Below are 13,479 nucleotides of genomic sequence, written 5' to 3' on the forward strand. Positions count from 1 at the left end.
CTCCTGCGCTCCCTGTCTCCTGTGCTCCCTGCCCCCAGCGCTCCCTGTCTCCTGCGCTCCCTGTCCCCTGCGCTCCCTGTCTCCTGCGCTCCCTGTCTCCTGCGGTCCCTGCCCCCTGCGCTCCCTGTCTCCTGCGCTCCCTCTCTCCTGCGCTCCCTGTCTCCTGCGCTCCCTGCCCCCTGCGCTCCCTGTCTCCTGCGCTCCCGGTCTCCTGCGCTCCCGGTCTCCTGCGCTCCCTGTCTCTTGCGCTCCCTGTCTGCTGCGCTCCCTGTCTCCTGCGCTCCCTGTCTCCTGCGCTCCTTGCCTACTGCGCTCCCGGTCTCCTGCGCTTCCTGTCTCCTGCGCTCCCTGTCTCCTGCGCACCCTGTCTCCTGCGCTCCCTGTCCCCTGCACTCCCTGTCTCCTGCGCTCCCTGCCCCCTGCGCTCCCTGCCCCCTGCGCTCCCTGCCTCCTGCGCTCCCTGCCTCCTGCGCTCCCTGTCTCCTGCGCTCCTTGTCTCCTGCGCTCCCTGCCCCCTGCGCTCCCTGTCTCCTGCGCTCCCTGTCTCCTGCGCTCCCTGTCTCCTGCGCTCCCTGTCTCCTGCGGTCCCTGGCCCCTGCGCTCCCTGTCCCCTGCGCTCCCTGCCCCCTGCGCTCCCTGTCTCCTGCGCTCCCTGTCTCCTGTGCTCCCTGCCCCCTGCGCTCCCTGTCTCCTGCGCTCCCTGTCTCCTGTGCTCCCTGCCCCCAGCGATCCCTGTCTCCTGCGCTCCCTGTCTCATGCGCTCCCTGTCTCCTGCGCTCCTTTTTTCCTGCGCACCCTGTCTCCTGTGCTCCCTGCCCCCAGCGCTCCATGCCCCCTGCGCTCCCTGCCCCCTGCGCTCCCTGCCTCCTGCGCTCCCTGCCCCCTGCGCTCCCTGTCTCCTGCGCTCCCTGTCTCCTGTGCTCCCTGCCCCCTGCGCTCCCTGTCTCCTGCGCTCCCTGTCTCCTGTGCGCCCTGCCCCCAGCGCTCCCTGTCTCCTGCGCTCCCTGTCTCCTGCGCTCCCTTTTTCCTGCGCACCCTGTCTCCTGTGCTCCCTGCTCCTAGCCCTCACTGTCTCCTGCGCTCCCTGTCTCCTGATCTCCAGTTCTCCTGCGCTCCCTGCCCCCTGCGCTCCCTGTCTCCTGCGCACCCTGTCTCCTGAGCTCCCTGCCCCCAGCGCTCCCTGTCTCCTGCGCTCCCTGTATCCTGCGCTCCCTGCCCCCTGCGCTCCCTGTCTCCTGCTCTCCCTGTCCCCAGTGCTCCCTGTCCCCAGCGCACCCTGTCCCCAGTGCTCCCTGCCGCCAGCGTTCCCTGTCCCCAGCGCTCTCTGTCCCCAGCGCTCCCTGTCCCCAGCGCTCCCTATCCCCAGCGCTCCCTGTCTCCTGCGCTCCCTGTCTCCAGCGCTCCCTGTCCCCTGCGCTCCCTTTCTCCTGGGCTCCCTGTCTCCTCTGCTCCCTGCCCCCTGCGCTCCCTGTCTCCTGCGCTCCCTGCCCCCTGCGCTCCCTGTCTCCTGTGCTCCCTGTCTCCTGTGCTCCCTGCCCCCTGTCTCCTGCGCTCCCTGTCTCCTGCGCTCCCTGTCTCCTGCGGTCCCTGGCCCCTGCGCTCCCTGTCCCCTGCGCTCCCTGCCCCCTGCGCTCCCTGCCCCCTGCGCTCCCTGTCTCCTGCGCTCCCTGTCTCCTGTGCTCCCTGCCTCCTGCGCTCCCTGTCTCCTGCGCTCCCTGTCTCCTGTGCTCCCTGCCCCCAGCGCTCCCTGTCTCCTGCGCTCCCTGTCTCCTGCGCTCCCTGTCTCCTGCGCTCCCTTTTTCCTGCGCACCCTGTCTCCTGTGCTCCCTGCCCCCTGCGCTCCCTGTCTCCTGCTCTCCCCAGTGCTCCCTGTCCCCAGCGCACCCTGTCCCCAGTGCTCCCTGCCGCCAGCGTTCCCTGTCGCCAGCGCTCCCTGTCCCCAGCGCTCCCTGTCTCCAGCGCTCCCTGTCCCCTGCGCTCCCTTTCTCCTGGGCTCCCTGTCTCCTCCACTCCCTGCCCCCTGCGCTCCCTGTCTCCTGCGCTCCCTGCCCCCTGCGCTCCCTGTCTCCTGCGCTCCCTGTCTCCTGCGCTCCCTGTCTCCTGCGCTCCCTGTCTCCTGCGCTCCCTGTCTCCTGCGCTCCCTGCCCCCTGCGCTCCCTGTCTCCTGCTCTCCCCAGTGCTCCCTGTCCCCAGCGCACCCTGTCCCCAGTGCTCCCTGCCGCCAGCGTTCCCTGTCCCCAGCGCTCCCTGTCCCCAGCGCTCCCTGTCTCCAGCGCTCCCTGTCCCCTGCGCTCCCTTTCTCCTGGGCTCCCTGTCTCCTCCGCTCCCTGCCCCCTGCGCTCCCTGTCTCCTGCGCTCCCTGCCCCCTGCGCTCCCTGTCTCCTGCGCTCCCTGACCCCTGCGCTCCCTGTCTCCTGCGCTCCCTGCGCTCCCTGTCTCCTGCGCTCCCTGTCTCCTGCGCTCCCTGTCTCCTGCGGTCCCTGGCCCCTGCACTCCCTGTCCCCTGCGCTCATTGCCCCCTGCGCTCCCTGCCCCCTGCGCTCCCTGTCTCCTGTGCCCCCTGCCCCCTGCGCTCCCTGTCTCCTGCGCTCCCTGTCTCCTGTGCTCCCTGCCCCCAGCGCTCCCTGTCTCCTGCGCTCCCTTTTTCCTGCGCACCCTGTCTCCTGTGTTCCCTGCCCCCAGCGCTCCCTGTCCGCAGCGCTCCCTGTCTCCTTCGCTCCCTGTCTCCTGCGCTCCCTGCCCCCTGCGCTCCCTGTCTCCTGCGCTCCCTGTCTCCTGTGCTCCCTGCCCCCAGCGCTCCCTGTCTCCAACGCTCCCTGTCCCCTGCGCAACCTGTCTCCTGCGCTCCCTGTCTCCTGCGGTCCCTGCCCCCTGCGCTCCCTGTCTCCTGCGCTCCCTCCCTCCTGCGCTCCCTCCCTCCTGCGCTCCCTGACCCCTGCGCTCCCTGTCTCCTGCGCTCCCTGTCTCCTGCGCTCCCGGTCTCCTGCGCTCCCGGTCTCCTGCGCTCCCTGCCTCCTGCGCTCCCTGCCTCCTGCGCTCCCTGCCCCCTGCGCTCCCTGCCCCCTGCGCTCCTGTCTCCTGCGCTCCCTGCCCACTGCGCTCCCTGCCCACTGCGCTCCCTGTCCACTGCGCTCCCTGTCTCCTGCGCTCCCTGCCCCCTGCGCTCCCTGTCTCTGCGCTCCCTGTCTCTGCGCTCCTGGTCTCCTGCGCTCCCGGTCTCCTGCGCTCCCTGCCTCCTGCGCTCCCTGCCTCCTGCGCTCCCTGTCTCCTGCGCTCCCTGCCCCCCTGCGCTCCCTGCCCCCTGCGCTCCTGCCCCCTGCGCTCCCTGTCTCCTGCGCTCCCTGCCTACTGCGCTCCCTGCCCACTGCGCTCCCTGTCCACTGCGCTCCCTGTCTCCTGCGCTCCCTGCCCCCTGCGCTCCCTGTCTCCTGCTCTCCCTGTCCCCAGTGCTCCCTGTCCCCAGCGCACCCTGTCCCCAGTGCTCCCTGCCGCCAGCGTTCCTGTCCCCAGCGCTCCCTGTCCCCAGCGCTCCCTGTCCCCAGCGCTCCCTGTCCCCAGCGCTCCCTGTCCCCAGCGCTCCCTGTCTCCAGCGCTCCCTGTCCCCTGCGCTCCCTTTCTCCTGGGCTCCCTGTCTCCTCTGCTCCCTGCCCCCTACGCTCCCTGTCTCCTGCGCTCCCTGCCCCCCTGCGCTCCCTATCTCCTGCGCTCCCTGACCCCTGCGCTCCCTGTCTCCTGTGCTCCCTGTCCCCAGCGCTCCCTGTCCCCAGCGCTCCCTGTCCCCAGCGCTCCTGTCTCCTGCGCTCCCTGTCTCCAGCGCTCCCTGTCCCCTGCGCTCCCTTTCTCCTGGGCTCCCTGTCTCCTCTGCTCCCTGCCCCCTGCGCTCCCTGTCTCCTGCGCTCCCTGACCCCTGCGCTCCCTGTCTCCTGCGCTCCCTGTCTCCTGCGCTCCCTGCCCCCTGCGCTCCCTGTCTCCTGTGCTCCCTGCCCCCTGCCCCCTGCGCTCCCTGTCTCCTGCGCTCCCTGTCTCCTGCGCTCCCTGTCTCCTGCGCTCCCTGTCTCCTGCGCTCCCTGCCCCCTGCGCTCCCTGTCTCTTGCGCTCCCTGTCTCCTGCGCTCCCTGTCTGCTGCGCTCCCTTCCCCCTGCGCTCCCTGCCTTCTGCGCTCCCGGTCTCCTGCGCTCCCTGTCTCCTGCGCTCCCTGTCTCCTGCGCTCCCTGTCTCCTGCGCTCGCTGTCCCCTGCGCTCCCTGTCTCCTGCGCTCCCTGCCCTCTGCGCTCCCTGCCTCCTGCGCTCCCTGTCTCCTGTGCTCCCTGCCCCCTGCGCTCCTGTCTCCTGCGCTCCCTGCCCCCTGCGCTCCCTGTCTCCTGCGCTCCGTCTCCTGCGGTCCCTGGCCCCTGCGCTCCCTGTCCCCTGCGCTCCTGCCCCCTGCGCTCCCTGCCCCCTGCGCTCCCTGCCCCTGCCCTCCCTGTCTCCTGTGCTCCCTGCGCTCCCTGTCTCCTGCGCTCCCTGTCTCCTGTGCTCCCTGCCCCCAGCGCTCCCTGTCTCCTGCACTCCCTGTCTCCTGTGCTCCCTTTTTCCTGCGCACCCTGTCTCCTGTGCTCCCTGCTCCTAGCGCTCCCTGTCTCCTGCGCTCCCTGTCCCCAGTGCTCCCTGTCCGCAGCGCTCCCTGTCTCCTGCGCTCCCTGTCTCCTGCGCTCCCTGCCCCCTGCGCTCCCTGTCTCCTGCGCTCCCTGTCTCCTGCGCTCCCTGCCCCTGCGCTCCCTGCCTACTGCGCTCCCTGTCTCCTGCGCTCCCTGTCTCCTGCGCTCCCTGTCTCCTGCACACCTGTCTCCTGCGCTCCCTGTACCCTGCGACTCCCTGTCTCCTGCGCTCCCTGCCCCCTGCGCTCCCTGTGTCCTGCGCTCCCTGTCTCCTGCGCTCCCTGTCTCCTGCGCTCCCTTCCCCCTGCGCTCCCTGCCTCCTGCGCTCCCGGTCTCCTCCGCTCCCTGTCTCCTGCGCTCCCTGTCTCCTGCGCTCCCTGTCTCCTGCGCTCCCTGTCCCCTGCGCTCCCTGTCTCCTGCGCTCCCTGCCCCCTGCGCTCCCTGCCTCCTGCGCTCCCTGTCTCCTGCGCTCCCTGCCCCCTGCGCTTCCTGTCTCCTGCGCTCCCTGTCTCCTGCGGTCCCTGGCCCCTGCGCTCCCTGCCCCCTGTGCTCCCTGCCCCCTGCGCTCCCTGCCCCCTGCGCTCCCTGCCCACTGCGCTCCCTGTCTCCTGCGCTCCCTGTCTCCTGTGCTCCCTGCCCCCCAGCGCTCCCTGTCTCCTGCGCTCCCTGTCTCCTGCGCTCCCTGTCTCCTGCGCTCCCTGTCTCCTGCGCTCCATGCCCCCTGCGCTCCCTGTCTCCTGCGCACCCTGTCTCCTGAGCTCCCTGCCCCCAGCGCTCCCTGTCTACTGCGCTCCCTGTCTCCTGCGCTCCCTGTCTCCTGCGCTCCCTGCCCCCTGCGCTCCCTGCCCCCTGCGCTCCCTGTCTCCTGCGCTCCCTGCCCCCTGCGCTCCATGCCTACTGCGCTCCCTGTCTCCTGCGCTCCCTGTCTCCTGCGCTCCGTTTTTCCTGCGCACCCTGTCTCCTGTGCTCCCTGCTCCTAGCGCTCCCTGTCTCCTGCGCTCCCTGTCTCCTGCGCTCCCTGTCTCCTGCGCTCCCTGTCTCCTGCGCTCCATGCCCCCAGCTCTCCCTGTCTCCTGCGCTCCCTGTCTCCTGCGCTCCCTGTCTCCTGCGCTCCCTGCCCCCTGCGCTCCCTGTCTCCTGCGCTCCCTGTCTCCTGCGCTCCCTGCCCCCTGCGCTCCCTGTCTCCTGCGCTCCCTGTCTCCTGCGCTCCGTCTCCTGCGCTCCCTGTCCCCTGCGCTCCCTGTCTCCTGCGCTCCCTGCCCCCTGCGCTCCCTGTCTCCTGCGCTCCTTGTCTCCTGCGCTCCCTGCCCCCTACGCTCCCTGTCTCCTGCGCTCCCTGCCCCCTGCGCTCCCTGCCCCCTGCGCTCCCTGCCTCCTGCGCTCCCTGTCTCCTGCGCTCCCTGTCTGCTGCACTCCCTGTCTCCTGTGCTCCCTGCCCCCTGCGCTCCCTGTCTCCTGCGCTCCCTGTCTCCTGTGCTCCCTGCCCCCAGCGCTCCCTGTCTCCTGCGCTCCCTGTCTCCTGCGCTCCCTGTCTCCTGTGCTCCCTTTTTCCTGCGCACCCTGTCTCCTGTGCTCCCTGCCCCCAGCGCTCCCTGTCCGCAGCGCTCCCTGTCTCCTGCGTTCCCTGTCTCCTGCGCTCCCTGCCCCCTGCGCTCACTGCCTCCTGCGCTCCCTGTCTCCTGTGCTCCCTGCCCCCAGCGCTTCCTGTCTCCTGCTCTCCCTGTCTCCTGCGCTCCCTGTCTCCTGCGCTCCCTGCCCCCTGCGCTCCCTGTCTCCTGCGCTCCCTGTCTCCTGCGCTCCCTGTCTCCTGCGCTCCCTGCCCACTGCGCTCCCTGTCTCCTGCGCTCCCTGTCTCCTGCGCTCCCTGTCTCCTGCGCTCCCTGCCCCCTGCGCTCCCTGTCTCCTGCTCTCCCTGTCCCCAGCGCTCCCTGTCCCCAGCGCTCCCTGTCCCCAGCGCTCCCTGTCCCCAGCGCTCCCTGTCTCCTGCGCTCCCTGTCTCCAGCGCTCCCTGTCCCCTGCGCTCCCTTTCTCCTGGGCTCCCTGTCTCCTCTGCTCCCAGCCCCCTGCGCTCCCTTTCTCCTGCGCTCCCTGCCCCCTGCGCTCCCTGTCTCCTGCGCTCCCTGTCTCCTGTGCTCCCTGCCCCCTGCGCTCCCTGTCTCCTGCGCTCCCTGTCTCCTGCGCTCCCTGTCTCCTGCGGTCCCTGGCCCCTGCGCTCCCTTCCTCCTGGGCTCCCTGTCTCCTCTGCTCCCTGCCCCCTGCGCTCCCTGTCTCCTGCGCTCCCTGCCCCTTGCGCTCCCTGTCTCCTGCGCTCCCTGACCCCTGCGCTCCCTGTCTCCTGCGCTCCCTGTCTCCTGCGGTCCCTGTCTCCTGCGCTCCCTGTCTCCTTTGCTCCCTGCCCCCAGCGCTCCCTGTCCCCTATGCTCCCTGTCCCCTGCGCTCCCTGTCTCCTGCGCTCCCTGTCTTCTGCGCTCCCTGTCTCCTGCGGTCCCTGCCCCCTGCGCTCCCTCTCTCCTGCGCTCCCTCTCTCCTGCGCTCCCTGTCTCCTGCGCTCCCTGCCCCCTGCGCTCCCGGTCTCCTGCGCTCCCGGTCTCCTGCGCTCCCTGTCTCCTGCTCTCCCTGTCTCCTGCACTTTCTGTCTCCTGCGCTCCCTGTCTCCTGCGCTCGCTGCCCCCTGCGCTTCCTGCCCCTGCGCTCCCTGTCTCCTGCGCTCCCTGTCTCCTGCGCTCCCTGTCTCCTGTGCTCCATGTCTCCTGCGCTCCCTGTCTCCTGCGCTCCCTGCCCCCTGCGCTCCCTGTCTCCTGCTCTCCCTGTCGCCAGTGCTCCCTGTCCCCAGCGCACCCTGTCCCCAGTGCTCCCTGCCGCCAGCGTTCACTGTCCCCAGCGCTCCCTGTCCCCAGCGCTCCCTGTCCCCAGCGCTCCCTGTCCCCAGCGCTCCCTGTCCCCAGCGCTCCCTTTCTCCTGGGCTCCCTGTCTCCTCTGCTCCCTGCCCCCTGCGCTCCCTGTCTCCTGCGCTCCCTGCCCCCTGCGCTCCCTGTCCCCTGCGCTCCCTGTCTCCTGCGCTCCCTGTCCCCAGCGCTCACTGTCTCCTGCGCTCCCTGCCCCCTGCGCTCCCTGCCCCCTGCGCTCACTGTCTCCTGCGCTCCCTGTCTCCTGCGCTCCCTGTCTCCTGCGCTCCCTGTCTCCTGCGCTCCCTGTCTCCTGCGCTCCCTGCCCCCTGCGCTCCCTGCCCCCTGCGCTCCCTGCCCCCTGCGCTCCCGGTCTCCTGCGCTCCCGGTCTCCTGCGCTCCCTGTCTCCTGCGCTCCCTGTCTCCTGCGCTCCCTGTCTCCTGCGCTCCCTGTCTCCTGCGCTCCCTGCCCACTGCGCTCCCTGCCCACTGCGCTCCCTCTCTCCTGCGCTCCCTGTCTCCTGCGCTCCCTGTCTCCTGTGCTCCCTGCCCCCAGCGCTCCCTGTCTCCTACGCTCCCTGTCCCCTGCACTCCCTGTCTCCTGCGCTCCCTGTCTCCTGCGCTCCCTTTTTCCTGCGCACCCTGTCTCCTGCGCTCCCTGCCCCCTGCGCACCCTGCCCCCTGCACTCCCTGCCCCCTGCGCTCCCTGCCCCCTGCCCGCTGAGCTCCCTGCCCCCAGCGCTCCCTGCCCCCTGCGCTCCCTGTCCCCTGCGCTCCCTGCCCCCTGCGCTCCCTGCCCGCAGCGCCCCCTGCGCTCCCTGTCCCCAGCGCTCCCTGTCTCCTTCGCTCCCTGTCCCCTGCGCTCCCTGTCTCCTGCGCTCCCTGTCTCCTGTGCTCCCTGCCCCCAGCGCTCCCTGTCTCCTGCGCTCCGTCTCCTGCGCTCCCTTTTTCCTGTGCACCCTGTCTCCTGTGCTCCCTGCCCCCAGCGCTCCCTGTCTCCTGCGCTCCCTGTCTCCTGCGCTCCCTGCCCCCTGCGCTCCCTGTCTCCTGTGCTCCCTGCCCCCAGCGCTCCCTGTCTCCTACGCTCCCTGCCCTCTGTGCTCCCTGCCCCCTGCGCTCCCTGCCCCCTGTGCTCCCTGCCCCCTGCGCTCCCTGCCCTCTGTGCTCCCTGCCCCCTGCGCTCCCTGCCCCCAGCGCTCCCTGCTTCCTGCGCTCCCTGGCCCCTGCGCTCCCTGTCCCCTACGCTCCCTGCTGCCTGCACTCCCTGCCCCCTGCGCTCCCTGCCCTCAGCGCTCCCTGGCCCCTGCGCTCCCTGCCCCCTGTGCTCCCTGCCCCCTGCGCTCCCTGCCACTTGTGCTCCCTGCCCCCTGCGCTCCCTGCCCCCTGCGCTCCCTGCCACCTGTGCTCCCTGTCCCCTGCGCTCCCTGCCCCCTGCTTTCCCTGCCCCCTGCGCTCCCTGCCACCTGCGCTCCCGGGCCCCTGCGCTCCCTGGCCCCTGTGCTCCCTGGCCCCTGCGCTCCCTGTCCCCTGCGCTCCCTGCCCCCTGCGCTCCCTGCCCTCAGCGCTCCCTGGCCGCTGCGCTCCCTGCCCCCTGCGCTCCCTGCCCCCTGCGCTCCCTGCCACTTGTGCTCCCTGCCCCCTGCGCTCCCTGCCCCCTGCGCTCCCTGCCACCTGTGCTCCCTGTCCCCTGCGCTCCCTGCCCCCTGCTTTCCCTGCCCCCTGCGCTCCCTGCCACCTGTGCTCCCTGGCCCCTGCGCTCCCTGGCCCCTGTGCTCCCTGGCCCCTGCGCTCCCTGTCCATTATGCTCCCTGCTGCCTGCACTCCCTGCCCCCTGCGCTCCCTGCCCCCAGCGCTCCCTGGCCCCTGCGCTCCCTGCCCCCTGCGCTCCCTGCCACTTCTGCTCCCTGCCCCCTGCGCTCCCTGCCCCCTGCGCTCCCTGCCACCTGTGCTCCCTGTCCCCTGCGCTCCCTGCCCCCTGCGTTCCCTGCCCCCTGCGTTCCCTGCCCCCTGCGCTCCCTGCCACCTGTGCTCCCTGTCCCCTGCGCTTCCTGCCACTTGTGCTCCCTGCCCCCTGCGTTCCCTGCCCCTGCGCTCCCTGCCACCTGTGCTCCCTGGCCCCTGCACTCCCTGCCCCCTGCGCTCCCTGCCACTTGTGCTCCGTGGCCCTTGCACTCCCTGCTCCCTGCGCACCCTGTCCCCTGTGCTCCCTGCACACCTGCCTTCTGCGAGCCCTGCCTCCTGCACACCCTGTCCCTCTCAGATATTGCCTCAAATTCCATACCCCGATATCCCCGCATGGAAAGTGGGAACTGAGAGTCCACAAGGCGCAGTTTCCTTACTCAGTGTATGTTTCCCCCAAACAACATGCTGCACTCCAAGCTGAACTCAGGGACACTCATTCCCACAAATCTCTCACTGCTCCCGGCTCCCGGGCCTTTGTCAAGGATTTTAGGGGAATCCGGAAAAGCTGCAGTGCACACAAGAAATTCACTTCATTTTGATTTGCTGTGCTGTGTTTCACTTTCAATCACACCAGCCCACTGTGAGACAACCAGGTGGTTCCATGTACTCTTACCTTTTGAAATAAAGCTTCCTTGCTCTCCAGTTTTCCCTGCATAACACTAATACCCACCTAATCTAAGCATCCAATAACAAGAACAACAACTTGTATTTATATAGCGTCTTTAATGTAGTGGCACGTCCCAAGGCGCTTCGCAGGAGTATTATAAGACAAAATATTTGACACCAATCCACGTAAGGAGAAATTAGGGCAGATGACCAAAAGCTTGGTCAAAGAGGTAGGTTTTAAGGAGCGTCTTAAAGGAGGAAAGAGAGGTAGCGAGGCGGACAGGTTCAGGCAGGGAATTCCAGAGCTTGGGGCCTAAGCAACAGAAGGCACAGCCACCAATGGCTGAGCGTTTATAATCAGGGATGTTCAAGAGGGCAGAATTAGAGGAGCGCAGATATCTCAGGGGTTGTGGGGCTGAAGGAGATTACAGAGATGGGGGTGCGATCTTACCTTTCGGTGCGAGTTGGCAGCGGGTCAGCTTACTTGCGGGTTCCAATCCCGCTCCCAACGGCGCACAGATGCTATTTTGTGTCAATTGGCCTTGTTAAGCCCGCCCTGCGGGCTTGCCGGCCAGTTAAGAGAAAGCCGGTGTCAGATGACGTCAGTTGATGACGCGTCACCTGCTGATTTTCTTAAAGTGAACATGCTCATTTTTGTTTGACAGGTGATTTTTTAGTGTTTGACAGCATTGAGGTGCTGCAAACACTGCCAATCACTGTACAAAGGTGAGCCCTTGCATCCAGGCTCTCCAGAGACTCTCTCCTTAGGATAAAACAGATGGCAGCTGCAGGTGAGGTTGCAGAAGTGATCTGTCACTGGTCAGAGAGGTTCTCCCAATGAGGTGGGACTACACAAACATTTCAAACCTTATTACCTATAGAAAAGTCTAAATACATTAAAATGATTTTCCCAACATTTTCTTACCTCTGAAACTCACCAGTGCACCATTGGATCTTTCACACCACTTCTGCAGCTGTCATCAATAAAGAAACATTACAGCAGACTCACAACACGCCACACTTACCTGGCGTGATGTCCAGATGTCGGGAAGCCCGCAGTCGACCTGGCAAAATTGAAAAAAGCCTCTTAACTGCCTGTTAACTACCTGTTAACAGGCAGTTAAGTGTATATAATCCTAGGTGTTAGGTCCCTGCGCAAATCGGGGACCCGACACTTGGGAAGATTGTATGGAGGTGGGTTGACAGCGGGTTCGGGACCCGCTGTCAATCTTTGCACTTTTGCCAGCAGTCCCACCTCCAAACCCACCCCCTGAGCGCCGGCAAAATTCCCCCCAGGGAGGGGCGAGGCCATGGAGGGATTTGAAAACAAGGATTAGAATTTTGAAATCAAGGTGCTGCTTAACCGGGAGCCAATGTAGGTCAGCGAGCACAGGGAGCGATGGGTGAACGGGACTTGGTGCGGGTTAGGACACGGGCAGCAGAGATTTGGTTGACCTCAGGTTTACGTAGGGTAGAATGTGGGAGGTCAGCCAGGAGTGCGTTGGAATAGTCGGGTCGAGAGGTAACAAAGGCATGGATGAGGGTTTCAGCAGCGGATGAACTGCGGCAAGGGCGGAGACGGGCGATGTTACGGAGGTGGAAATAGGCAGTCTTTGTCATACTGTGGATATGTGGTCAGAAGCTCATTTCAGGGTCAAATATGACACCAAGGTTGCGAACAGTGTGGTTCAGCCTCAGACAGGTGTTAGGGCGAGGGATGGAGTCAGTAGCTAGGGAACGGAGTTTGTGGTGGGGACTGAAAATAATGGCTTCGGTCTTCCTAATATTTAATTGGAGAAAATTTCTACTCATCCAGAACTGTATGTCGGACAAGCAGTCTGACAATTTAGAGACCGTGGAGGGGTCGAGAGAAGAGGTTGTGAGGTAGAGCGGGGTGACGCTACTTGTGCAGGATCCACTTTGAGTGGCACAGACCAGTTCAGTTGATGATTTTTCTCTCCCTCACCACCCATCAGCTCTACTCACACCTTCGCACAGCAGCCCAGCTGAGACTAGTCCCTTGTAAATTTTCAATCTATTTTCTCCTCAAGCTATTGATCTACTGCATCTGAGTGGATGGCTGACTTGCTCCATTCGTACCTATTCAGTCATAGCCAGAGCATCTCCAGCAATTGTTTCTTTTCCTGCCCTCATACTGTTGCCTTTGGAGTCCCCCAAGGATCTGTCATCACCTCCCCCACTTCCTCATCTGAATGCTGTACCTCGGTGACATTATTTAACCCATTCTCAAAAAAAGGAGAGCATTTACTGCTCAAGTGGAACTTACAGCAAATTTTCAGAGTCACCGACGAGCTTGTGATTGGTTTTGTGATGTTGGAGCCCAAGTCCACTTCTGCCAAGCAGGTGTACTCCTGTCCATCATCTGACATACTTGCAGTGAAATTGAAAACATTCCTCAATCTTTGATCATCATCCGGGAAACCTGGTTCTTCTGTGGAAACGTTCTGAACAAACTCACTCCCTCTCAGCCATGTGAGTATGAGCCTATTGTTTGGATAGACCCTGGGACCAGTGCACTCCAGACTATATGTTTTGTTAACTTCCAGCCCTTCAGGAGGTGAAGTAATTGTTAACTCTCGATCTGTTAAAGGAGGATCACAGTTAACAGAATTCACTGAAATAATGTGTCTGAATATTCATACCACTCTCCCCTGCAATTCAATATATGATTCACATCCAGAAACAATTCACTGACAGACCTTCCCTTACTATACGAGTGAACAGTACTGTTGCTCCCAGTGGAGGAAAAACCACTAAATGTCCACCCAAACTGAGGCAGAGCTGGGGACAGATCGACTGATATTCTGTGAAAGCAACAACATCCCGAGGTGACTTCTCCCCGTCAGATGAAGGCACTTCATATTTGTACATGAAAGATAAACAAATAGAAGAAAGAAAGACTTGCATTTATATAGCGCCTTTCACAACCACCGGACATCTCAAAGCGCTTTACAGCCATTGAAGTACTTTTTGAAGTGTAGTCAATGTTGTAATGTAGGAAATGTGGTAGCCAATTTACGCACAGCAAGCTCCCACAAACAGCAATGTCATAATGACCAGATAATCTGTTTTAATGATATTGATTGAGGAATAAATATTGCCCAGGACGCCAGGGATAACTCCCCTGCTCTTCTTCAAACTAGTGCCATGGGATCTTTTACGTCCACCTGTGAGAGCAGAAGGGGCCTTGGTTTAACGTCTCATCCAAATGATAGACAAAGTAATAATGCTGCTTCTTCAAACACTATTCAGACACTTGGGCCGCGATTTTGCCAATGGAAGCGGCTTGGGAGCTGGTCAGCTGGTTTCCAGGTTCCAGTCCAGCCCGCAACAACGGATGTGATTTTACGTCGATTGGCCATGTTAAG

The 13,479-nt window shown here is 64.9% G+C and overlaps 1 protein-coding gene across 1 annotated transcript in view; it reads right to left on the reverse strand.

The window, feature by feature from the left end:
- LOC147097782 (intercellular adhesion molecule 2-like) overlaps positions 1-13,479 on the reverse strand; it is a 97,164-nt gene that overhangs the window by 78,123 nt on the left and 5,562 nt on the right. Inside the window, exon 4 of the mRNA XM_085971431.1 lies at positions 12,378-12,739. Coding sequence (XP_085827557.1) covers positions 12,378-12,739 — 362 coding nt within the window. The remainder of the gene's footprint in view (positions 1-12,377; positions 12,740-13,479) is intronic.

This window comes from Somniosus microcephalus, chromosome 31 (assembly GCF_052327205.1).
Source record: "Somniosus microcephalus isolate GS21.2 chromosome 31, FLI_Smic_1.0, whole genome shotgun sequence".
Classification (NCBI taxonomy): Eukaryota; Metazoa; Chordata; class Chondrichthyes; order Squaliformes; family Somniosidae; genus Somniosus; species Somniosus microcephalus.